This window comes from Apis laboriosa, unplaced genomic scaffold (assembly GCF_014066325.1).
Source record: "Apis laboriosa isolate Shangri-la unplaced genomic scaffold, ASM1406632v1 scaffold9_cov152, whole genome shotgun sequence".
In the NCBI taxonomy this organism is placed as follows: Eukaryota; Metazoa; Arthropoda; class Insecta; order Hymenoptera; family Apidae; genus Apis; species Apis laboriosa.
In genome coordinates this window covers 760,385-786,341 of record NW_025224966.1, presented here as the reverse complement: position 1 = coordinate 786,341, position 25,957 = coordinate 760,385, and the positions used below count along the sequence as shown (strand labels likewise).

General features: G+C 28.0%; 1 protein-coding gene across 12 annotated transcripts; it reads right to left on the bottom strand.

The window, feature by feature from the left end:
* Window positions 1-135: 135 nt before the first annotated feature.
* Window positions 136-24,352, bottom strand: LOC122719984 (heterogeneous nuclear ribonucleoprotein R). 12 transcript variants are annotated; one of them, XM_043946341.1, is made up of 14 exons: window positions 23,952-24,349; window positions 23,067-23,220; window positions 20,650-21,035; window positions 20,431-20,538; window positions 20,114-20,290; window positions 16,823-16,958; window positions 12,298-12,503; window positions 12,079-12,228; window positions 11,616-11,761; window positions 11,377-11,492; window positions 9,626-9,640; window positions 8,739-8,887; window positions 3,392-3,557; window positions 136-1,722 (listed from the first exon to the last, which is right to left on the bottom strand). In XM_043946341.1, exons 3-14 carry the CDS (start codon window positions 21,031-21,033, stop codon window positions 1,472-1,474), a joined length of 2,004 nt encoding a protein of 667 aa, XP_043802276.1. In that variant the 5' UTR covers window positions 21,034-21,035; window positions 23,067-23,220; window positions 23,952-24,349; the 3' UTR covers window positions 136-1,471. The 12 variants fall into 12 exon arrangements, with proteins under 12 accessions (XP_043802276.1, XP_043802278.1, XP_043802275.1 ...); XM_043946343.1 differs by lacking the exon at window positions 23,952-24,349 and adding an exon at window positions 21,584-21,610 and having other exon boundaries at window positions 23,067-23,146; XM_043946347.1 differs by lacking the exons at window positions 16,823-16,958; window positions 23,067-23,220 and adding exons at window positions 4,753-4,870; window positions 18,513-18,648 and having other exon boundaries at window positions 1,585-1,722; window positions 23,952-24,352.
* Between the last annotated feature and the right edge of the window lie 1,605 nt (window positions 24,353-25,957).

The following is a 25,957-nucleotide window of genomic DNA, read 5'->3' as shown; positions in this document are numbered from 1 at the left end:
CACGCACACGCGCACACACACTATGCAAGCATGCATTCGCAAAACGTGTTACTAAGTTTTTTCTTTCCTTATCTAGCAAAAAGAAAGAAAAAGCTATATCAAATTGATCACTATTTACTTGTAATATTTAGCTCACGCTCGATAAATCTGCTATCAATCTCACTTTCCTTTCGTACCAACCTTCTCCTCTCTTCTCCTCTCCTTATGCTCTTCCCATATTTCTTCTCATATTTCTTCATCACCGTCTATTAAATGGGTTCCCTTAAATTTCTTCTCCATATTTCCACCATCATATTCATCTTTCTTCACTTTTATGCTATTACTTCTATTGTTTTTTTTATCTTTCACATACGCATGCTTCTTCCACGATCTCTATTCCATTTTACGTACACGCGTTCTAGCACATACACACAAAAAGTCGAATCGCATCATAATAAAATCGCAGGCTTCCGTGATTTTTCTTAATTAATACAAGCCATCACAATCCCAATGTCAACATCGCTGATCTTTGTATCACTTGGCAGTAAACAATGTGACAATGTAGTAGTACTTAGATTAGTGTATACATATACATATACATATATATATATACACACACGTACTATATAATATATACATATACGTATACGTATACATATTCATACATACATATATACATAATACATACAGATATATGTGTATATGTACATATGCATATGTATATACATGTATGTATATATATATATATGTATATTATAATAATAATAGTACGGGGTGGGTTGTTGGGTGGTCACTCCGATGTAGTAATTAGTCCCAGTGGCACATCACTGTATATATATATATATATATATATATTTTTCTATATATATGTATGTGTATATATATATATATATGTATGTATATATATATATATGTATGTATATATATATATACACACATATATATATATATATAGTCACGACGACAACAGCGGGCGATGGTGGTGAGGCCTAGTACGACGCTTCACGCGCTTTCTCATATTTGTTCGTTCATTTGATGATTGAATAGGCGTTAAAAATATTTGCAAATTGCCAAATTGATGATGATTGAAAGTAAATAGCATTATAAATTACGTAACCTCGTTCGATTCATCATTTCTCCGTTTATCTGTATTTTTATAAAAAAAACTTTTTTCCATTTCACTCTCCGTTTCCTTTTCAATTTTTTTTTTTTCGGGTTCCTTTTGCAATTATCTTCTTCCTTTGTTTTTGTTTTTTTTTTCCTTTCCAGTTCGCTTTTATTTATTTATTTATTTTTTTTTTCCACTTCGCTTCTTCCTCCTTGTGCATAAGGTCAACTCGAAATTGGTTGTTCATTATTTTGTTTTATTTACTTTGTTACTCTCGATCGATCGATCGTTCGTTCGTTCGTTCGTTCGTTCGTTCGTCATGCGTGATTGCGTGCGTACTTAAATGAGTGCGTGCGTGCGTATTCACTCACAGACTTGCAGAAGTTAGCTCCATGACTGGTAGGAGTCTTGGTACCATTCGTGATCATCGCTGGAAACACCGCCAAGAGTGGCGGTCCTACCTCCGAATCCTATGTCACCGCCGCCACCACCACCACTGCCACCATTCACACTCGCCAATCCGTACGCATTGCCCAGTGGTTGTTGGGCGAGGGGTTGGTTTCCCCAGTTGCTCTGGAAGCGACGCTTAGATTCCCCCTGGTTCTGGTGACCCCCGTCAAATTTTCGTTTACCTGCTGTACATAGAAAGAAAAAAAAAATATGTTTGTCACGTTAAATTTTCCACCATGTTCGGTCACGTCTCTCGTCCAACTCTCTTTTTCTGCAATTTCGGGCAATTTCACACACGCGCATACATACACGCATACACACACGGACGCACAAAGCAAGCTCACGTATCAATTATTTCGCTATCAGTCTAGTTGAACGGGGGTGGGGGGTTGGACACAGAAAAATAGTAAATTCGCTGCTTAATCGGCCGGTCCTTCGTAACAAAATTAGCATCATTTCTCGGATATATTAACGTATGTTTGTATGTATAGTGTGTATATAGTGTGTAAACGTTGAACGTGTATGATGGAAGAAACGTTGAAAAACAAGCAACAGAGGGGACTCGGGAATTGATTCGATGATACCAACCGAACGATATTCTGCATAGTGCTGTTGTTCGTTTCGATCGAAATCGACTAAAGAAGCTAAGGAAACGCCACTCAGAAGTCATAATGCTAATAAAAACGTTTTTCAACGATCGAAAGAGAACCGGTTTATAAGTCGATTCTTCTCTAATCTCAAGATTTGATTTACGAGACGAAAAGTGGTGAATCATTGAAGGCGAAGAAACTGTCCAATTGTTCATTGGAATAACAATTGAGAATGGATTTAAAGTTACGATTAGATTTTGTAGACGAAATAATCTGAAATTAGAGCATATTTTTTTTTTTTTTTTTTCTACTGATCGCAACGTTTATCGAAAAGAAATCAAAATATATAATACGATATTTGATGTATTTTATTATGTAACAACTGCACTTTTCACAATATTCAATCGATTGAGCATGACCACGTTTAAACGTAATATAAAAAGAAACCGGCCGAAAATTTAATAAAAAAAAAAAATGAAGCAAAGTAAAAGGAAAAAAAAAAAGATGTAGCCAACTGTTTATGATTTCAATGGACAGAGATATTAATTCGATTAAAGAACTTGATGTTCTTTTGAATATAACTCGAAACAAAATCAAAAACCGATACTATAAATTATATTATGGCACGCCTAATGAACGGATAACAATTTTGTTGGCTCATCGAACAAACTTAATTTTTCATCCAAATTATTTTGTATGCGTGACAACATTCCGCGGAAAACACAATCATACCAGGAAAAAAAAGAGATAGAAAGTAAGAAGAGAGAGAGAGAGAAAGAAAGAAAGAAAGAAAGAAAGAAGGGAAGGAAAAAAAAAACAGTCAACTGTAAAACGAAACAAAAGGAAAATAAATTAATAAATCGTACTAAAAAGTAAGCAAACTAAAAAGTAAAAATTGCCAAATTGCGCGTCGAAGTACTAATCAAATTCGATACGATAAACATAAAAAAATATTTATAGATTCTCACCGTGAGTGAATAAAAAATGATCGTTTGAAAGAATGAAATCTTTTTTTTTTTTTTTGCAAGAAGTAAAGAAAAGTGTANAAAAAAAAAAAAAAAAAAAAAAAAAAAAAAAAAAAAAAAAAAAAAAGAGAAAGCAGAGCAGAGAAAGTAAAAGGTGTGAAAAGTGGAGAGAACACTGGGTAAGTGTGTGTATACTGGGGATAAGCAGATGCAAAAGTGAAAAAAGTGTAAAAAAAGAAAAAAGAGTAGCGTATGAAAATAATGTTAAAAGATGATTGATTTATTGTGGAGATACAGACCATCCTCACCTGGTAAACTTCCCTTGGCGCGGACCCCCCCACGAGCGGACAGCCGCTGGACCCCACGAGCCCCTGAAGTTGCGGGGTTGCGTCCCCCCCTGACTGGCCCACGGACTTGGGGGCCACCGACTCGGCCACGCGGCACTACTCCACGGCCACGTCCAGCCTGACCAAATAACACAACACCCAATCGTTACCCTATATGATATTTATTAAATTCCTACAGTATAAATTTGCGTACACGATTCTATTTCATTTTTTTTTTTTTTTTTTTTTTTTTCTCTTAGATTTTTCGCTTTTCGATTTATTTTTATTTTTTTATTCTTTTATTTGTGTATCGCGAGTTGTGTATCAGAGTTCATTTTCACAGTATGAGCGTCTTTTGCTTTTGTTTATCACAAACCCCTTTTCTGTTTTTCTAATTAATTAATTAAGTTATTACAATCTCATATATATATGTATCGTTGACCTGTACTGTGACCTGTATTCACTTGTTTGTGTTTGCTCGTAAAAATTTCAACACCTCATCTCGCATTTTCATTATTTCGAACAAACGAAATACATAACGAATAATTCTTTTTCTTTCTGACGATTCAAAACAAACTTTGTTATAAAACAAAATATTAATTATTTTAGAAATTGATCCTCTCGTTATATACAATACATTTTATATATACCCACTAAATATAATTTATTATTATACAAGGTATTATATACAAAACACGTACACGTATACGTACACGTACAGATTAACTGATTAATGTATATATATATATAAAACTCGTACAAAATGACCGTATGTATGATGCACGCATTACAAGAATACAAATATGTATGTATGTACGTACGTGTGCATGGATGCAAGCATCTATATATGTATCTTATACGTATACGCATACGTATATACATGCAGATTATACATACAAAATTACGCGCGCACGGGATATGCGCGCGCTTAATGTGTCAATGTGTGTTTCACATGTGGAAGGGGATGCATTTAATGATCAAATAGTAGGAGTTGAGATGATATATGCGTTACACGAAAAGCGGAGATGAGATAGGACAGGATAAGAGAGACAGATGATGGGTTCTGGAAAAAGAGAGAAAGAGAGAACGAAAGAGAGAGCGAGAGAGAGAAAGAGAGAGAGAGAGCTAGGTAGGATATGAGAAAGGTACTTAATATGTATATATATATATATATCTGCGTGTATGTATACGTGTATGTGTGTGCGTATGTGTGAATGTAAGATATATGTACATATGTATGTATGTATGTATATATACAGATCAGTCAAATATACACATGGCATACAGAACGATGCAACGAACGTAGGAATCACCTAAAACCAAATATTACTAACCACATTTTTTTACAGACAGCAGTAGTATTAGCAGAATTATCCAATGCAGTAAAGCGGAAAGCTTATTGTATTGGGATGGCGAAGGAACTTTAAGCGACACAACATACTGCACTGTCAGCTAGAACAAAATTCAACAAATCAAGATTTAAATAGATATAAGCAGCGCGGTAAAAAGCATTACACAGCAGGGTAATTGTTTAAGCGTAAGCGGTATTTTTATACATCAAAAGCAAACAACAAACATCAAAATTTTATTGTCGATAAATTACTGGCAGGGACTAGTAGAGATCATCGTCATTGCTCTTCTTTTTTTTCCATCCTATTCCATCGAATAAATTGAAAATTGTAATCTTTTTAACAAATTTGCCTAATTAAAGTCAAGTTGTGATTTAATTGTGAATAAAAAAAAAATTCTAACACAAATCTAACACAAACGCATATACACAGATGCGCACGCACGTACAAATACAACGTAACATATCGTTATGATTTTCTTCTCGCTCTCTTCTATGTCAGAAATGTAGATTTTATTATATAACTTGTGTTACGTTATCTATAATCTTTTCTTTTTTTCTTTATCAATGTGTTTTCCTGTTTTTTTTCTAATTGTTACTCGTGTATGCAATAACGATCAATTAACTAGATTCGTTAACTATCAATAATTACATTCTCTTTGGTAATTTAATATTTAAAAAAAAAAAAAAAACAAATTTATATAATTTGATTGTGCAAAAAAGAAAATTATTTATAATAACTATAGAAAATATTAAATGATGCAAAGAAATTTATTAATTATTCTAGAATTGTAGATTTCATTATATTTTTCTTTTAATTTGAAAATTAAATTAATTTTAAGCAAAGTCTTAAATATCATGTTACAAAAAAATTGCAATTAATTTTAAGATAATTAAATACACGATATGAAATATGATTTATGAAATAAAATTTTCACCAATATATTGTAATATATTTTTAAATACGTAAATAATTTATCTGTTCTCAATTAAATATAAAAAAAAAATGCAAAAAAAAATTAAAATATATCCTATAAACAATTAAGCGTAGAAAATACTCTTTTAAATTAGATCAATTTAATTATCATCTTTCTTTATTTTATCACTAACGAAGAACATTCAAAAAAGAAGAAAAAATTCAATCCGCACAATATACATTTACATCCAGCTTCTCTCGAACAAATTTAATAAAATTAAATTAAAATCTTTTGAAGATTTATTGAAATATAACGAAAACATTAGCATCACGAAATGCATGATATGTAAAAGAGAGAAAAAAAAAAAGAAACGATTTAAACAAAGTAAACTATTTTAAACGTAACAATCAAGTCAACGATTCGTTAATCTACTTCTTAATGACAATACACAAGCATTTAACATCGATCGATTAATAATCGAAGAAATGAACGTCAATAATAAAAAGGATAATTCGAAGAAATTTTATAACTGATTCTACACCAACAAATCGACACTACCAAGGCATAAGGACATATCGTGTCGAAATAAATGCATATCGTACACGTTTGTCAAGTGGAAAAAGTGTCAAAAATGAAATATAATCGGTCCGTCAACAGTTATACAATTTGCCATTCAATCAATCAATCAATCAATCGGTCAACCGATTCAACGATTCAATCAAACAACTAATTAAATATTATGTCAATCTAATTGATCAATCTATGTGTATTTATCATTCTATCTAAATGTATATTTATCTATCCATCCATCCATCCATTCATTCACACATTCATTTATCCATCCGTTAATTTATACACATGTCTGTATTTATTGTATGTCTATTTATTTCCTATCTATCTAACTAATGATCTATCTATCTAATGATTTTTATTTATCTATCTATCTATCTATTTATTTGAACAATTTATTTTTGATTATCTATCTATTTACATATATATATATATTTATCTATCTGGTAATGAAATAATTAATCAGTCCGTCAAATTAATGTAATGATAGTACAGTTGTAATGATGTTTACAAGGTTATTGGGATAACCCTGCAACTTGGTATACAAATATATATACACATATATTTAAATTTACCATATCCGAGCCACGAGACTCAAACACCCTTCTCTCTGATAGGAGAAACTACGAACAGATTATTAAATGTGTCATGGACATAACCATTACTATTTACATATGCATAATCTATTTGTGCGCACAGCCAAGTGTTCATTTATATACATATACGCATACATGTACATACATAATACATATATACAAATATACATATATATATATATATATATATATATACATACATACATATGTATACATATATATATATATGTATATATATATATACACTTATGGTATACGTGGTGGAAAAAGTATAATAAGATAATTTTATGTACATAATTGGAATGTATAAACCAAACCAATTATTTGAAATTACAGATCAGGGAATTTGCATTAGTCGATATAAAATGATCATATATATATTCGATTGAAAAATTATCCAATTTCGTCAAGATGGTATATTAGTCAAAATACATATTGATATTGAAGTTTGAAATTTTTCGATTCTAATTATATTTGTTCCACCTTGTATATATTCGTATGTACATACATATACATATACATATATATTAAAATAAATTATAAATAGCACAGAGAAATTCTCATATATATTTTTACTTATACTTAGAATTTCTTTGAATATTGACAAAGAACACAAAGTGAAAAAATATACAAAGAAGACCTAAAGTATTATAAGTATTTACCTTCTTATTTTTTATCTTATTCTTTCTTATTTTTTCGTATAAAAAATATAAACATAAAGGAGAAATTTTTTCATTTCTTTATTACATATATTTCTATATATTCTCCTTTCCCTTATATATATATACACATATATATATATCATATCTTCTAATATTTTTCTTTCTTCTTTTCCGTTCCTCTCGTAATTTTCTACATTCTAATAGCTTTTCCCGGCTATATCGTTATTTTGAAATTTAGAATGGGTCTACCATGGCTCAGATATGATTAGCAAGCAATTTGAAAGTGGCAGTGTGTTCGACTTGTAGGATAAGACGTTAGTCTAAGCGATGGAATTAGTAGTAGATATGACAAATATGTAGGACACTCCACAATAGGACCCCCCTCCCTCTCATTACGCGCTCGAGTATGTCTCACATCTTTCTCTCTTTCCGGTCTTTATTATATATATGCGTCTCCTGAGTCTTATATCTATATTATCTGACAGATATTTAATCATCAATTTTGTTCCAATCTAATTTATTTTTCCTACCCTCGTGGAAAAAAATATCTCAAATGTGTCCACAAGCGCATTCCATTTTGATTATTCTTACAAAGCTTTACTAAATAAATAAATGCAGTGGTAGATCTATTACTTATTTTGTAATAAATGTTAAATTTGAATACAACTAGGATTTATGTTCACAATTTACCAAGACGAGCTAAGTATATGAATGGAAAAGTAAGTATAAATAAAAAAAATGTACATATAGAAATAGATGGGGAAAGTCTATAGCATGTAAACATATAATTATCCAAACGCACAAAGAATACAGACATACATTCACGCATTCATGACAGGTAGCACACGTGTCGTTGGTATAAAAAATAGGTACGTATATGGATTTGCACCGTTGAGCACTTTTTAAATTATAGATTCATGTCTTTCTGACCTTATACGTATATCGATAAAGTAAGAAGTTAATACACACTCTGAATTAAACGATAAAATGAGCAGGTTGTTGGAGAGAGAAAAGTGGATTATATAATGTAACTTGGGGTACATCCGCGAACACTGTGCCACAGTCAAATTACTGCTGATGTGTGTATATATGTATATATGTATACATACATATACATATATGTATGTACATACAGACACACACACATACATACATATAAATACTAAAGAAAGTAATAATGATTCAGTAACGGAAACGACTTTAGAACCATTAAAAAAGGCGACCCACCGGTTGAGGCTGCCTGCCTCTCCCTCTGGCAGGTGGCGGAGGCGGCGCGTAATCGAAATAGTAATCTTCGTATCGATAATAGTCATCGTAATATGGATCACTGTAGCCACCTCGATAATCCCCATAACCGTAATAGTCGTAATCATAATCTATAAAAACACACATTACAAATAGACCCAAATTTAGCCACGATATATCCAATTGACAACTTATTCAAAACTAATACTTGTGTTTCGTATAAGAAAGGGCATGCCGGGAAAAGATGGTTTTAAAAACTTTCAATAATAGGAAACAAAAAAAGAAAAAGAAAAAAAAATATATATATATACTTGTATAACGTTACAAATTATTGCGACTTTATTTCGCAATTGTATTGTAAAACGTATTTAATTAAAAAATCATCACGGAAACATATATTACTTTCACTATGTAACAACGATATTGCCAAAAAAAGAAACTCAATAATTACCCTACCACCATCACGTATCCTGATATAAACTTCACGCTCATTCGGATCATAGAAAATTGATAATCTCCTAATATTGCAATATCCTAGTCCAACCTCCTCTCTCTCGCTCTTTCACACACACACTCAATCACTTCTTTCCTTGCGGAATTGTTAACGATTCGAAATGATTCTCATTAATTTCTTTTTCTTCCTTTCTTATATAGGATTAATAACACATAAACGCACGTTATTGTTATTATACATTATAATATAATTATTGTAATAAAAAAAAAAAAATGGCGTGTTTTCTTGCAATTTTCGATGATCCGATATTAGCGTCTTTTCAACGTTGAATACATAATTCCAAAAGGGAAAAATACAAAACTCTACCAAATGGTACTCTACTACTTTCCACTCATAAATCAATGTCGCATCTTACCTATTTCCATGAGAGCTGAAACCAAATTTTTTAATTTATGATGCATACGAAATCAACAAAATACGCACACTTACATAAAAACGAAGTAAAACAAACAACATAAATAAAAAAAAAAAAAAAAAAAAATAGAGAAAAGAAAGGAAAGATTAAAATTTTCTTGGCTATGTGTACAATTGTACACCGCCACAAAATAAAAATCACTCGGGTATCATTATAGGTAAGTACAAAACAAACAATACACATGCATTTACTTTTTTGTGTGTGTGCATGTCAATGTGCGTCTGTTTGTCTGTCCTGTTTCATCAGTCTGCGCGTACAAGAGCACACATATATATTGTATACGTAATATATTTATAAATATATAAATATATAAATATATATATATATATATATATATATATATGTAGAATATGTGTGCAGTGTGCACGCGCGCGTGATATCAAGCCTCACAGGAAGTGGTAGTGGTAAGGCAATACTATGCTCATATTAAAATGCTAAGCCACACCTGACATACATATGTATAAACGTACATATGTATGGAAATTTTTATGTTTGTAACCTTCGTCCAAAATATTTTGTAAACCTGATTATTATATACTGTTCACGAAATTATGCATTGATAAAACAATAATTGCGGAAAAAAAAGAAGAAGAAATAAAGAAAAAAAAAAAGAGAGAGAAAGAAAAAAGAATGGGGAAAGAAAACGAACAACTGCATAACAATTGAAAATGTAATCATAATAGGCTCAGACCAAATTTAACTTAATAAAAAAATATTATATGAATGCAGCTATTCGATTTGATAAATAAAATAAAGAGATATTCCAGCTTCTAAACACTTTCTCACTACATTTTCTAATATGATAAATAATGAAACATGTGTAAGTTTGAATTTTTATAAATTCTTTGAAACTTATAAAAAATGTTAATTTAAAGAATAAATATCATTCTCCATATTTCTAAGAAAAAGAATTCATAATTGATCTTATTATATATAAAATAAAAAATACAAACTTTCGATATTTATTATATTTATATTTATATTATGTATCGTTAAATATGTTTATATTTCTGTAAATTTTTGTACATATATATTATGCATGTAAGTTAAAGTATGTAGTGAGATAGTGAAAAATCCCCAAAAGCATGCGGGATGTTTATGTTACATAACATTACCATAAGATATCGATATAAACGATTTAACAATGATTTGTGTTTATATAAATCTGAAAAATAAAATATTAACATTTTAAATCTATGGACAAAATCTCGCTAATAAATTTGATATCGTATAATTTTATGTTATCTTAACACCGATGTATTTGTTATCTAAGCAATTTATTAATATAATAACATTAAATAATTTATTTAAAATTGTATTAATTGTTCCATAAAATATAAAGAATAAATAATAATTTCATGTTGATTGAAAATTGTTAATAATTTTATGAAAAATTTGCAGAATTAAATATTTTTATAAAAAGATATGGTCTAAGCCTAAAGATAAATCGAATTAATCATAAGCAGAAACAAAAATGTTATTTTAATTGGAATAAAACGTGTTACATATACGTAATACACGTTATCTTTTTCTGTATGAAATATTATTAAAGGGGTGGCGAAATGCAATTAAAATGTTACATACAAATACATGTATATATATGTATATACGCGTGTATATATACTTAATACGGAATAAATCTAGAGAAATATCAACAAATACGACAAAAATAAAAACGGAGCGGTACTTACCATAATCGCCTCTTCCCATCTGTCCTCGCATACCTGCGCCGGTACCTCGAGGACCTTGACCTGGTCCTCGAACTGGCATTGGTCCTCCCATCATACTTGGATGCGATGGAGAACCCCTAAAAATAGAAAATATTATTATATGTAATTCAAAATAATAGTTGGAAAAACTAAATTAGGAATAAATGAATTAAAATTAAAAAATATATCCATATATAACACATATAACAGATATAACACACCCGCTTCTGCCCTGAAACATTTGCATCATTCTTCGCTCTCTAGCACGAAGCATCTCTTCCTTTTTCTTTTTATCAGATGGAGGTTTCGCGAGAGATACTTCAATGTGAGAACCACCAATCTCTTTTCCGTTTAATTCATTCATCGCCTAAAACACAAAATGATTTATTACAAAATACTTCAAAATTTGTTGACCAAATTATCTTTTGTGACATCATTTATGTGTAAAATGGGAGAATGTATGAATTTTGATAATATCGATAAAGTATAGTATAATTATCCGTTAAAAATATAGTAGAGTACCATTTGCTAAATAAATCGTCAAGTTAATATTATGTTGATGAGATTAGTTGATGAGATTTTATCGAAACTTACTTTCAAACTGGAAGATTAAACCAAGTACATAACACATCATTTAAACACAAATAATTAATGACGCATACACATTATCAATGATTATTTTACCTTAACAGCATTGTCTCTTTCTTCAAAGTGGACAAAAGCATAATCCTTGATCTTCTTCACTCTTTCAATATTACCATATTGTTCAAAACTTTCTTTCAATTTCTCTTCAGAACAATCTTGAGTCAAATTTTTCACATACAATACACGCACCTATAATAAATGATTCAATAAATAATCAATCTTATTAGTAGTTCTTGCTTTACTATATTAATTACTTACTTTAGACATAGTTTGTTCGTCGGGCTCTTCCTGAGGATCAGCCCAGTCAACTATGATATCACAGCCCCATACTTTGATGCGACCGGTACTTAATCTTCGTTTGGCTAAGGAAGCAGCTTTGTGAGATTCGTATTCTAAGAAGCAAAAACCTCTATTTTTCTTCTTGTCATCCGGAGAACTGTAGATAATCACCTCAGTCAGACCAGCTATATGACGAAAAATTACACAAAATGGATCAATAAAATTCAATGAGACATTTAATAGATAATTAAACAAATATATGTAAAGGTCTACGAATTAAGAAAGGAAATACAGAAAAACAAAAAAAGAAACAAAAAGAAAAAGAGAGGGAAGAAATAAAATGAGAAAAAAAAAAAAAAAAAATGAAAATAGATAAATGAATGAATTTCTTTGGGCTGTAATAGATATATATCATGAATATCTGAGAACAGATGACACAACTGAATGAAAGATTATTTTACATGCAATAATACATGAATGTATTATAAAAAAAAATTCAAAATCTTTTTGTTTGAAGCTTCGCTTGCAAAAAAAATTTAATTTGAAAATTAATTGATTCACTCTTAATTAAATAAGAATAATACAATTGGATGCAAAATTATTCTATAAGCAAAAATAAATAGAAAAAATAAAATAAAACATTTTTATTTAGCACCTTGTTTAATTTTTTTTTTTCCTTTCTCTAATATATAAAAAAAATTTGTAAAATCAATTTCCTCTCCCAGTTGCATCATTCGGCCTAAGATACCTTATCTATGTATATAGAAAATTTTATAATTAAAGAATATTTAAATTATTAAATTTCATTTCGTTTTAATGTATTGTTAACGTGTCCATTAAACATTCTTAATTATATATTAATTATATGTTGATTTAAAAGATATTTTGCAACAAAAAGGAAAAGAAACAGTAAATTAGAGAGAGAATTAGAGAGAGAAAGAGAGCGAGAACGACAGCAAGAGTGAGAGCAAGAGCGAACGAATGAGTGAGCGAGCGAGCGAGAGTGAGAGTGAGAGTGAGTGAGTGAGTGAGTGAGTGAGTGAGTGAGTGAGTAAGAGTGAAAGAGTGAGAGAGAAAGAGAGAGAAAGAGAGAGAAAAAGAGAAAGAAAGAGAAACAAAGAGAATGATGCGAAAAAAAATAGATAAATTTATCACCCAAATTATAAATTAAAATTTATATAAAATAGAAAAATGTTAAAAATAGCAAACTGTGCATTACTAAAAATTAAACTATATCAAGATTATATGAAGTTTAAGATAATTGACATGATCAAAAGAGGAAGTAATTTCTTTTAAATTAAAAATAACTATTTTTTTTTTCCTTAAAAAAATCGTTATTCTTATTCAATCTATATATTAAATTATTTTTTAATTTTCTAAAAATAAAATAAGAAAAATCAAAATAATAATAATGAAATTAGCAATCCTAAAGAATTATTGAGCTATCAAGCTACCAAGCTATGCTGCTATAATTAATCGATTTAAATTTATTTGAAATTAAATTATAAATTATTGTAATTTTCGAATAATATTTGAATAATAATAATATTAATTGTGATGATAAATGTATGATGAAATATGTGTTTCGCAATAAGTGATTTATTAACTATAAATCATTCTTGGCGGAAAATCTTTGAAATTCTTAAATTGACTTAACGAACTAATGTTTTTTTCCGTTTATATTTTTATGAACACGCATTATTCTCAAAATCCTTATTCTCATAAGTAAAAAATAAATTAGTCATTGAGAAAAAATTATCTATGAACAGTAATCTATAAAAGATTTTGAGAATGTAATAAATATGCAGTATCATATAGAGAATTATATAAAATCCTTACGTATAATATATATATATGTGTGTATGTGTGTGTATATATATATATACTCTTACGTATAATATATATATATACTATATATACTATATAATACGTATTATATATATATATATATAATGCGTGCCAATGTATATACGCGTAATGGAAAATGAGTTACTTTCTATAACTATAAGTTCGCAAACATCACTTTTTAGATAGACATTTGTCCATATCAATCTCCGTACACTCAAAACATAAATTACTTCGTATTATAATTTTAACAAATTTTTATTCGATTAACATGTAATTGTAAAATATACATATTAATACGCATATATTATACGCATATATCATTTGTAGTAATAAATAATCTGTAGTAACACGTACATGTTAATCTACATATCATGTATACCTGTATTTATATACGTGTATATACATACATGCGATTGTACATATACGTATATATATGCATGTATATATACAAATAAAAAACTAGTATTAAAAAAAAAAAAAAAAAAAAAAGAAAGAATAAAATGTAAAATTAAGAGAGGATTTTTCTATAATAGAAATAAATTTAAAAAAACATTTAAAACATTTCATAAAATAAAACGGATAGTTATATAATATCGCCAAATAAACATACCAACTAAAAAAGCAAGAATACCATAAAGAAATGTGTAAAAAAAGATAGAAAGAAAAAAAATATATGCTCGCAGTTTTATTCACAAATTATAAATGATATAAATGATAATAAAAGTTATATTCCAAATGCGAATGCAATAATCCGCTAATAATTTTTAATCTTTAAATTTTTGTAGATTTTAATAGTTTTAGTGCTTATTATTTGTTTGTTATTTAATTATAGAACAGAATAGTACAGTTAAAACTGAAAAATATATTATCATTAAATAAAATTGTCATGCTATTAGAGTTTTACATGCATTATAATGATTTATGAATATACAAAAGATTGATATTTCGTGAAATTTTTTTATGAATTTACATCATTAGTCAATTAATATTCATTTAAGTACGATTATTATCGTACTCCATACTACAAAGAAAAAAAAAAAGCATCTGCAAAAACAATCAAAAAATTGCTTTGCTCCTATAAATGTTCTTCATTAAATTATAATTATTATAATATATATATATTTTTTTTCAAAAATAGTTTTACTCTCCTTCCTCTCAGTTTAAAAGTTAACTTGCATGCGCAAGCATGCGTACACACACGCGCGGACACGCACACACTCTCTCTCGTGTTGTGTGTGTGTGTGTGTGTGTATGTGGTGTTTACAGATACGTATAGATGCATGTACATATGCATATGTATTCGTATGTACGTATATATACACGTTCATGTGCGTACGGACACGCGTGTGTGTACATATGTATGTGAATATGTATAATTGAATAGACAACACGGCATCTGATTAAAACGCACTTGATCTTAAAGCAATAAGACACACGTGCGTTATTTGTATACATTAAAGTAAATCAGTGAAGTAGAAAAAAATGAAAAAGTGAAACAGAATTAGAAAGTACGTGAGAAAGAGAAAGAGAAAGAGAAAGAGAAAGAGAGAAAGAGAGAGAGAGAGAGAGAGAGAGAGAGAGAGAGAGAGAGGGAGAAAGGGGTTAGAAGAATTCAGATGCCTTGTGACCTTTTTTTCCCATAAATTCTGATTATTTAACCTTATGCCTCCTGAATTCAACATTAACACTTTATTTTTTAATTTTTATCCGTTATCTCCTCTCTGAGTCCAGACTTAAATATTACATGCAAGAGTACTATGCAAACACACATATAATAAGAAATATAAGAGAACTATACACATTCATTCAATCACTCTGACCGATTTCATGTCCGTAACAAATACATTAGAGAAAATTTAGAACATATAAAATATTTTTCTATTGGATAAAATGCTATATTTTATTGTTTTCCTAATAGCAAAAGTATCCAATTATTATTTAAAAAGATTAACACATACACGTAGAATTTTTGCAAATGATACCGCGCATTATTATTATATATTTAATGTTTTCAATCATTTTTTATTTACTTAAATTTCTATAAATGTTTTTGCGTCCCAAAATCAATCAATCAGCACAAATAAAAAATTTCAAATTTATGGATTAATTGTATAACATAAATAATGGACAAACTTTGAAATGATGTTTTGAAAAAAAAAAATTTGAAAGGAAAAATAATAAACATTAAGAATGTCTTATCGAAAATAGTTAAATTCTATATGTATAATTATGACAGATAATAAATTAAATTTTATGACTGTGGGACACAATATAATACAAAAATTCGTTAATCAATTACAGCCAATGATTTATCCAAAAGTTAATAGAAAATAAAATATAATAAAATAATAAAGAATAAAGACTTATTTTTCAAAATGAAAAACTTTGATGATGTTTGTGGTGAAAATGTGTGCGGAATGTTTTATAGGTAACAAATTATATTCTACGACATATGTATCAATTTAATTTAAGGAAAAATCTGCCTACTTGATAATGATGCCAGAGGGCATTAAAAATTTACCCATCAAGCATTTCTAACTAAAAATCGAATAGAAACAGCCGATTGTTAAAAAATAAAAGTTTTGTCCCACCATTTTTTTCCCATAGAATTTCCTTTGGTTACTGCTTGCTGATTTAAGGACAATTATCAACTTACGTGCGTGCTTTGTAAATTCTTCGAACAAGTCATCTCGGTCTCGATTCTTTGGAATATTTCCCACAAACAAGCGATGATTGTTATAAGATACGGTAACACCAATCTTTTTCCCTTTCCGAATCTCATAATCATTCAGCTGTAAGAATAATGTGGAAGGAGAGTGCCAATTAAGCTTGCCTTTTACAATTTCACCTGCTTATTGGCTGTTCTGAACGTGGGATATCGTGAAGCGACCTTCAGGGAAATTATATATATCTTATACGAAGGAACAGGGCAAGCAAATTAATAAATGAATGTGAAAAAATAAACTGGAGTTAATTATCGTATACGGTCGGTGAATGGATGAATAGATATATAGAGGTAGATAGATAGTTATATTGATAGATAGATAGATAGATAGGTAAGTAGGTACAAAGGTAGATAGGTATATAAGTAGGTAGGAAAATAGGTAAATAGGTAGACAGATAGATAAGTTAAGTATATAAGATAAATAAATGAATAAAAAGATAAGTAGATAGGGAAACTGGTAAACAGAAATAAATATATAAATAGACAAGTTGATAAATAGAAATAGGTAGGTATTCATGGATTAATAGATAGTATTAGATGGGCAAATAGGTAGATCGATAGACAGAATAATTGATAAATAGAAATAGATGTATGGATAGCTAGGTAAGGTGATAGGTATAGTAGGTAAGTAGGTAGGTGGATGGGAGTGCCTGTCCGTTTGTTAGCGAGTCAAACGCCCCAGCGGTCCACGCATATCTCCCATACCCCCATGCTTGAGGTCCAGTTATGAATCGCGTTAACATGATGCAAAAACTGATAACAACCACGCAGGACAGCGCGCATTATATTTATTATTATCTCACTATATAATTTTAATAATTCTGCCATATTGAATTGCTTCCACATTTTCTCTTCTAATATACTTTGTCTCTCTTTATCCTTTTTATTATGTAGAAAAAAAAGAAGAAAAAATCAAACAAAAGAAACAGCAAAATAAGGAATTAAAAAATGAAAATAAAGTATAAAAGTATACGTTCAAATCGCCAAGAAGATCAAACTTCAAATGTCAAGATTAAGATTACTTGTGTAAGATTGTGTGTTTGCGCGTTTTAGTGTAATTGTGGTATTGTTCGCGTGTATGTTTGATAGCAAAAAACGAATGGTGTTGATCGTAGTGGTAGTAGTGATGGTTTGGTACCGATCATAAAATAATTGTGATCCTACAATGAAGATGCAACAGAACAACGATAATGATGGCGATAACGGTAAAACTATGATAATAAGAACGACAACGGTAATTGTGAAAACTAAAGGATAAAGGAACGCTATAAGGAGTAAAAGAAAAATTATTTGGGAGAAAAGAAAGGAAGTACATTAAATAAAAGTAGGAAGATATAACTCATAACTCAACCTAAATATGCGAGGAAAAGAAGACTTGGACCAGAGAGGTGTTACTGTTCACTAATAAACCGAGAGGCAAGGAGACTGATCAGAACTGAAGGTGACATAGGTAACTGTAAATCGCACGGTCGCGCGTACGATTGTGTTTATTTCTTGGATGCTCCAAAATTCCATACCATCTACAACCACTACTTAAAAGCTACCACTCGTAAGTTACAATACAGGTAGACAGGTAGGTATAGGTAGATAGGTAGGTACACACGCCTCGTATTCACTTTACCTGTTAATTTACCAAATTCCTCCAAGATCTCCTCTTTGCCTTTTGACTTTGGTATGTTCCCCACGAAAAGTCGTAGATTAGGAACGCTAATGTTTACTTTCAGATTCTTGCCGGGTTTTATTTCGTGATTATCGAGCTGTGGGATGAAGAAAACAAACACATGCCTCATATTGTTCCAATGATATACACTTCATATTTTATCTAATTGCGACAAACAAAAGAATTTAGGAAAGATTTTTCAAAATATGAAATTTAGTGAAATAATTAACATGGCCTGGTTCCATGAAAGCGAGAAAGTGGCATGCGCTTTGTCGCTCGAGTCTTCACAATATAGGAAACCGGCGTTCACGTATGTGCTCCTGTAAACAAATTTTAAACCTACCAATTTTCAAAATTTTGTTACAAAAATTGTCACTGTCCAACGAAAGTCAACCAATTAAGTAAATATACCCCTAACCAATTAAACCACACGAACTTCTTTTTTTCACATCGTCAATGTTTAGGAAAGTTCTCCACTCCCAATTTTGCCCACTGAGCAAAGAGGAGAGCTGGAAAAAGAAACTCATCCATAGGACATTATTATATACATGTATGTATTTATATACATACATGCATACATACATACGTACATACATACATACATACATACATACATCATACATACATACATACATACATACATACATACGTACGTATGTACGTACGTACGTACGTACGCATACACCTATGCGCGCGCGCGCTTATGATATGTGTGTGCGCGTATGTGTATATGTAAATGCGTACCTGTTCAAATGTATGTGTATATGTATATATATGTACAGAAAAATATGTATCTCTGCATGTATTCGCGTGCGCGCGCGCGTGTGCTTATACTGTTATACATATGTGCATTTATTTTCTCTCTCTGTTTTGCTGCTGTTAAGTATTTGGCATGTGTTGGGCATCATTATATATTTAAATATAAATTAGTGGTCAGGGACATATATGTATATGTATGAAACAAATATGTGGATTGTTCCTAACTAAAGACATTGAATGTCAAATTTTATTATTTTTTACCATTAGTAAAATAATGCTAAAACATTTGTGTTAAAACTACAATTTTAAAAATAAATAAATAAAAAAGAGAGAAGAAAAAAAAGAAAAAAAAAATAAAGAAAGAAAACGCAAGTCACAACATATAGAACAAGCCACATGGGAATATGAAAAAAATGTATTCGAAATGTTTAATGTAAGAAGAAAAAAGAAGAAAAGGAAAAAGAAGATGTTCTTATACCATCTTCAATTTGATGAGTCGATTAACGTTCATTTTGAAACAAATACCATAAACATAAATAAAAATAATTCAATAAAACAAGTTATAGAAACAGGAAGAAAGCAAAGAAATAAAACATGTGCAATAATGTATTTAAACATTTCGAAAATTTACTTATTTTGGTAGCAATAACAATTTTGTAACATTTCTAAAGTTTTTCTAAACAAAAGTGAAGGGAATTGATATATCCATAACAAGATGTTGTAAACTAGGATAACAGAATTTGTACGCTTCACAAACATGTACCTACATGATAGTAAAAATAATTCAAATAATATCTACATACCTCTCTAACAGCTTGTTGTGCTGCTTCCCTATTAGTAAAAGTGATAAAAGCATATCCTCTGTTACATCCTGCCATCGGATCCATCATTAATCTTAAATCCCAAATTTTTCCACATTTTTCAAACAAAGGAATTAATTCATCTTCATACATATCTTTTGGAATTTTTCCACAAAATACCTTTTAGGAGAAAAAAATATATAAAATAATATTAAAATATTAATAACTAATAAATACAAAAAAAATTATAAAAAAAAATATATAAAAAAAGTAGAGCTTGATAAATAAAAAAAATATATAAAAATAAATCATTGTTTTACCTCGCAACCAGTTCCGGGTGTAGGACCTTCCCAATTTGGAGGAGGACCTCCATATTTCCTCTGCCCTGTTGTTACATCCAAAGGATAACCAGTTCGTTCAAGAATCATCTAAGGCATTATAAACAATTTTATATCTTTTTTTATAATTTATGTAAGTTTATAAATAATTATAAATATAATTTATATTATAAATATCAAATTAATAAAATAAATATCTACCTTTATTTTGTCTTCATCTGGTGCTTTTGGAGTAGTACTGGTACCAGTACCTTGTCCAGCTCGACTTTTCTGTCTATAGGTTTTCATTACACCACAAAGATATGCAGATTTATTTGATACGTGTTCTAAATTAGATTCAAGAAATTGTGTGAGTACATTTAATGCACCATCAACAGGAAATTCCTTTAAAGCATCTAATGCTCTTTCATCCAAATCCACATGAGCTAATTTTCCTGTTTTATAAATTTCATCTAATTTTGCAGCTACTTTTTCATCTAATCCATATTGAATCAACTTTGAAAAATCTTCTGTTCTTTCTACATATTCCATTTCCTCCTTAGACTGTTTCTCTTCCATTTTTATTTCCCCATTTCCTTCTGCCATAGCTAAAACAAATTTTTATTTCCAAGACAACATCTTTGAGAAAACAAAAATTTTAATTATTTTATATTTTTATATTTATATAATTTAATTTAAAGTTTATGTCTTTTTAAATTATTATTAAAATAAAATATATTTAATATATTAAACTTTTTGCCCATTAAATATCTTAATTAACCCTTTGCGGTTATATTTTCATCAGATATAATATTATTATTATATTATTGTTATTATTATTGGAAATATTTATTAATAAAAATTATTTTTCAATAAAGCTATATACTTATTATACAATTTTATATAAATAATAATATTATATACTTATTATACAATTTTATATAAATAAGCAAATTTTTTTCTGTAAATTTTTACATATGTTTAACTCAATAATATTGAATTCAATTTTGTTATTAGTAATTATTTTAAATTAAATAAAATTTAATAAAAACTTATAAACTATTCTTCTAATTTTATATTGTATCATATATTTTTAAGCATTCTTCAATACAGTAGAAAATCTAATTTATATTGTATCAAAATAATTAATACTCACATAATTACTGATGATTTATTGCACTATCTAAGAATAAAAAAGAATCAAAGAATCAAATATTTTTAAAAATATAATTGTATTAATATTGTAAACAATAAGATAATTCTTAAACTTCAACACTTGTTTCAATAATAGAATGAAAAAATATCATATTTTATCAAAAATAATGCAAAAACCGATTTCAAGTTTTCACATTTATCACAATAATACTTAGTTCTTTATTTTAACTGAAAAAATAAAAGAGAGAAAAAAAAATAATTAAATAGAAATATATAACAAAAGATTAAAATAAAAATATACCGCAAAGGATTAAAATACAAAAAATCTTTCAAACAAAACTACATTATTATATTAGTGATTTTTAATTTTTTTATGTGGGCAATATCAATATTATTATATTGATTATATATCATTTATAATATCGATATTATATAATAGATTTAGTATTTAAATATTAGTTTTTTGCACAAATATTAAAATCTAATATTTTCTAAATTATAATTAAAAAATATTAAAAGCATTAAAATACTTCTTATTTTATATAAAGAAATATTATTTAATATGATATATATAATTTAAAAAATAAACAAATATTTATAAATAATTAGAATATTTAATCAGATATATTCATGAAAATTAAAAGAATCATAACAGTTTTTTTATTTAGTACTTAATATAAGATTTATAATTTGATATAATTTTATAATATTCAACATATAATATTATTTTCAAACTTTATATTCAGAATTTCCAACATCTATTATTCAAAATTTTTTTAACTAAAATATCATTCAAAAGATTAAAAATAAAGTATATTATATACAAAATAAAATGAAACATATATAAAAAGAATATATAAATAAATAATTTGAAATGGGAAAAAAAGAACTGGAAATAGAAATATAAAAATAATTATGAAAAAAAATGGAGTACATGAAATAGAAATGTAACGAACGTGATTAAAACTCGAACACAACTATTCAATATATAATGCATAGTACGTACAAGTTCCCGCGTTTACAAACAATTTTTATATTAAAACTTTTAAATGTTATCCATAGTTTTATAAATAAAAATTACAAGAAAATTTTTATGAATCATCAATGTATCATTGATAATATCGTATACCTACTCCTTAATTTGAAATATATAATAAAGAAGTCTCCATTATTGAACAATGCACTTTAAAATACGAGAATTTAATTATTATAATGAATTGTTTCAGAATAACGTATTTAATATATAAAATACAAAATTGTGCTTCAAGAGAAATGTAACTGCAATTTTTTGTGTAAAGCTTGCCGGCCGGCAATAGAGTTGCATCCATATTTCTTGAAGGATGCAATGCACTTTTACACTCGCGATAACATCACACCTGCTATTCTAACTAATGAATTTTTTATCGTGTTCATTAACGCATTATTAAAAAAGCACATTGATAAAAATTATTCACAATATTCATAACAAGAATAATTGCATATACCTTAGAAAGTAATCGAACAAAATCCTCCTGTGAGGAAATGGCGATAGACGTCAACGTGATTGCAGACTACGGGGTTCACAAAACGACGCGCAAAGATACGCTCGAACCCAGCGACACGAGTTAGCCATTTTCTTCTGAGGTATATTCGCGAATTCTGATTGGTTCGTGCAAAACGTTGAAAAGAAAAAGTTGACCATGCAATATGCACTCGTGAAATAACGAATTTCATACTTGAAATGTACATACACAATAGTATGTTAATTCTATAATACGCAAATTTAATCTAATCGTTATACTTGTTCAATGAATTATTTTCAATAATTACAAATATTTTTAATAAATATATTATCTACATATACAAAAAATTTAAAAGTATCAATAATAATTACATATCTATAATTTTTTTATATTTTTCTATTTTTTTTTTTTTTTACTTTTAGTAATAAAATTTAAACACAAATTAATTTATTTGAATTGTGAATTAAAAATTTTTATTATTAAAATAATAAGCTAATAATTTACCAAAAATATTATAACTACGCTCTTATAAAATATTGTAAAATAAATTTGTTTTTTGTTTCTATTTTATATTTTTCTTATATTACTTCTTTTGAATAATGAAACAATAAAAAAAATTAAATAAAATATGAAAACAGCGATCGCATAATTTTGTAATATTAAATTTCACAAAAAATAAATGATTGTATATAATTCTAATGCTACATTTATTTCATATTAATAAACTTATATTTAATATAATTTATACTTATAAAATATTATTTTTTAGGTTAGATTAAACAATAAAGAAAGAATAATTGATAAGAATACTAAGCAAATCAAATGCCATAACCTCCGAAATATAATTATACGGTAAAAATAATGTACCTGTATAAAATCTGAAATCTTCACAGTATTAATTTTGAACAAATTATAAAACGAAGCACCAAATATTACACACAAAATAGTCACAAGCTTTTAACCAATAAAAAATTCATGTTACAGATATCACCAATGTTAACACAAATATAAACTTGCATGTACTTTTCTTCACTTTCACGTTAAATCAAACTATATTCAAATGTATATTATAAATTGCATTCAACACTTGATTGTATTAGATAAAATATAATGCAGTGAATTTAGTCTTGTAGGCACTTGCAAAGTTTCGATAATATTGCAGTGATGGTGACGGTAAGTGAAGTAAGCCCGGGCGCAGCGTTTTGATATCATGTAGTGCCTACATAGCCGTAATGCATAAATTGGACTGTCTCGCTGAAAGAACGGTGCAGTGGTGCAAGCCCTACAAAACCAAACCAGTTTCCTCACTTGCTCGCTTGCTTGCTAGTTGCGCCCCAATCCAATCCGATTCAACCGCTTACCTCTCTTCGCGGTATATGCGAGCCCCGCCTTAGTCAGGCTCGTCGCAATTCTTTTCCGTTCCTGTATCATTCTTTCAATAATTTTTTATATTTTTTTCTTTTTTATTTTTTTTAATAAATATTTACATTTTTCTATAATATATTTAAATATTTTTATTGTAATTTATCTATATTTTTATTATCTTTATTTGTATTCTATATATCGTTATGTGTACAGTTACATATGTTATGTATATATTTATAACTAAATTATGATAAAAAAATTCAAAGAAATAATTTTAGAATAGCATTAAATTATATTTGATTAGCAATTACAATATTCGTGTCATTAATTATAAAACATTGAATATATTAAAAAATAATACATTAAAAATTGTACTGTTATTTTATTATAAAATATTATATACACAAATAAGAAAAAGAAAATTATATAATATGGAGAAGTTGATGTATCTCTAAAATGTATGAATATACTTGAATTAATAAACCAATATATATTCTATAAAATAAAATTACATAATATATGCATGTATATATAATATATACATAAATAAATAAATAATGTATAAATAAATAAATAAATATATATTAAATTTCAGTAGATTTTAAATATATACTTTTTTTTTCCTTTAATAAAATTATAATCATATGTTTTTACATATGATACAAATATTTTTATAAAATCTATATTTAATTAAAAAATTCTGCAATTTTTTTTATTTTAAAATTTAAAATGTTATATTAAATTTTTATATTGTTATGTTATATATTATACTATTATGTATTGATACTAATAGCATAAAGCATACAAATTTTTCTATTTTTAATTTTACAGATTCTTTTCCTAAAATAATTTTATATATGTATACATATATATATATATATATATATATATATATATATACGTAATTTTATTTACATAAAAAATGCTATTTCAATAATTTGAAATAAAATCATAAAAAATATAAAATTTTATATTAAATTTTTACATATTTAAAAAATTTATATTAAAATAAAATTGTACAATTTAAATTATTATTCTTTACTTAAGAAGGAATTAGATAGTTCCCATGAACATTTTCCTAATTATTACAAATAACGTTTTAGATAACAGAACAGAGTACAGACAACAAGATACGGTCCTGAATTCAACCGTAAACCGCCTGTCTGGTTGAGCACGCACCCGCGTCCCTCAAAGGAGAAGAAGCAACAAAGACAGATGGTGCTCGTATGTTCGCTCGCTGAAACCTGTTCCTTCAGAACTTTTCCGTTTTCTTAATTTTTATTCGTTCAAATTCTGTTTTCGTTAAAAATTATTATTTTATTCATAATCATAATTAAAACTATGCGTTAATGAATAAAATGTTGATAAATTAAACTTCACTTATTGTTATACTGTATATTTAAATATACATATTTCTTTTTCCTCTTGTTCCCTCTTCTTCTTTCATGTCTTTTTCTATCTCTCATTACTTAGCTGTCTGCACTCTCCACAGACAATGCATTTTTTGC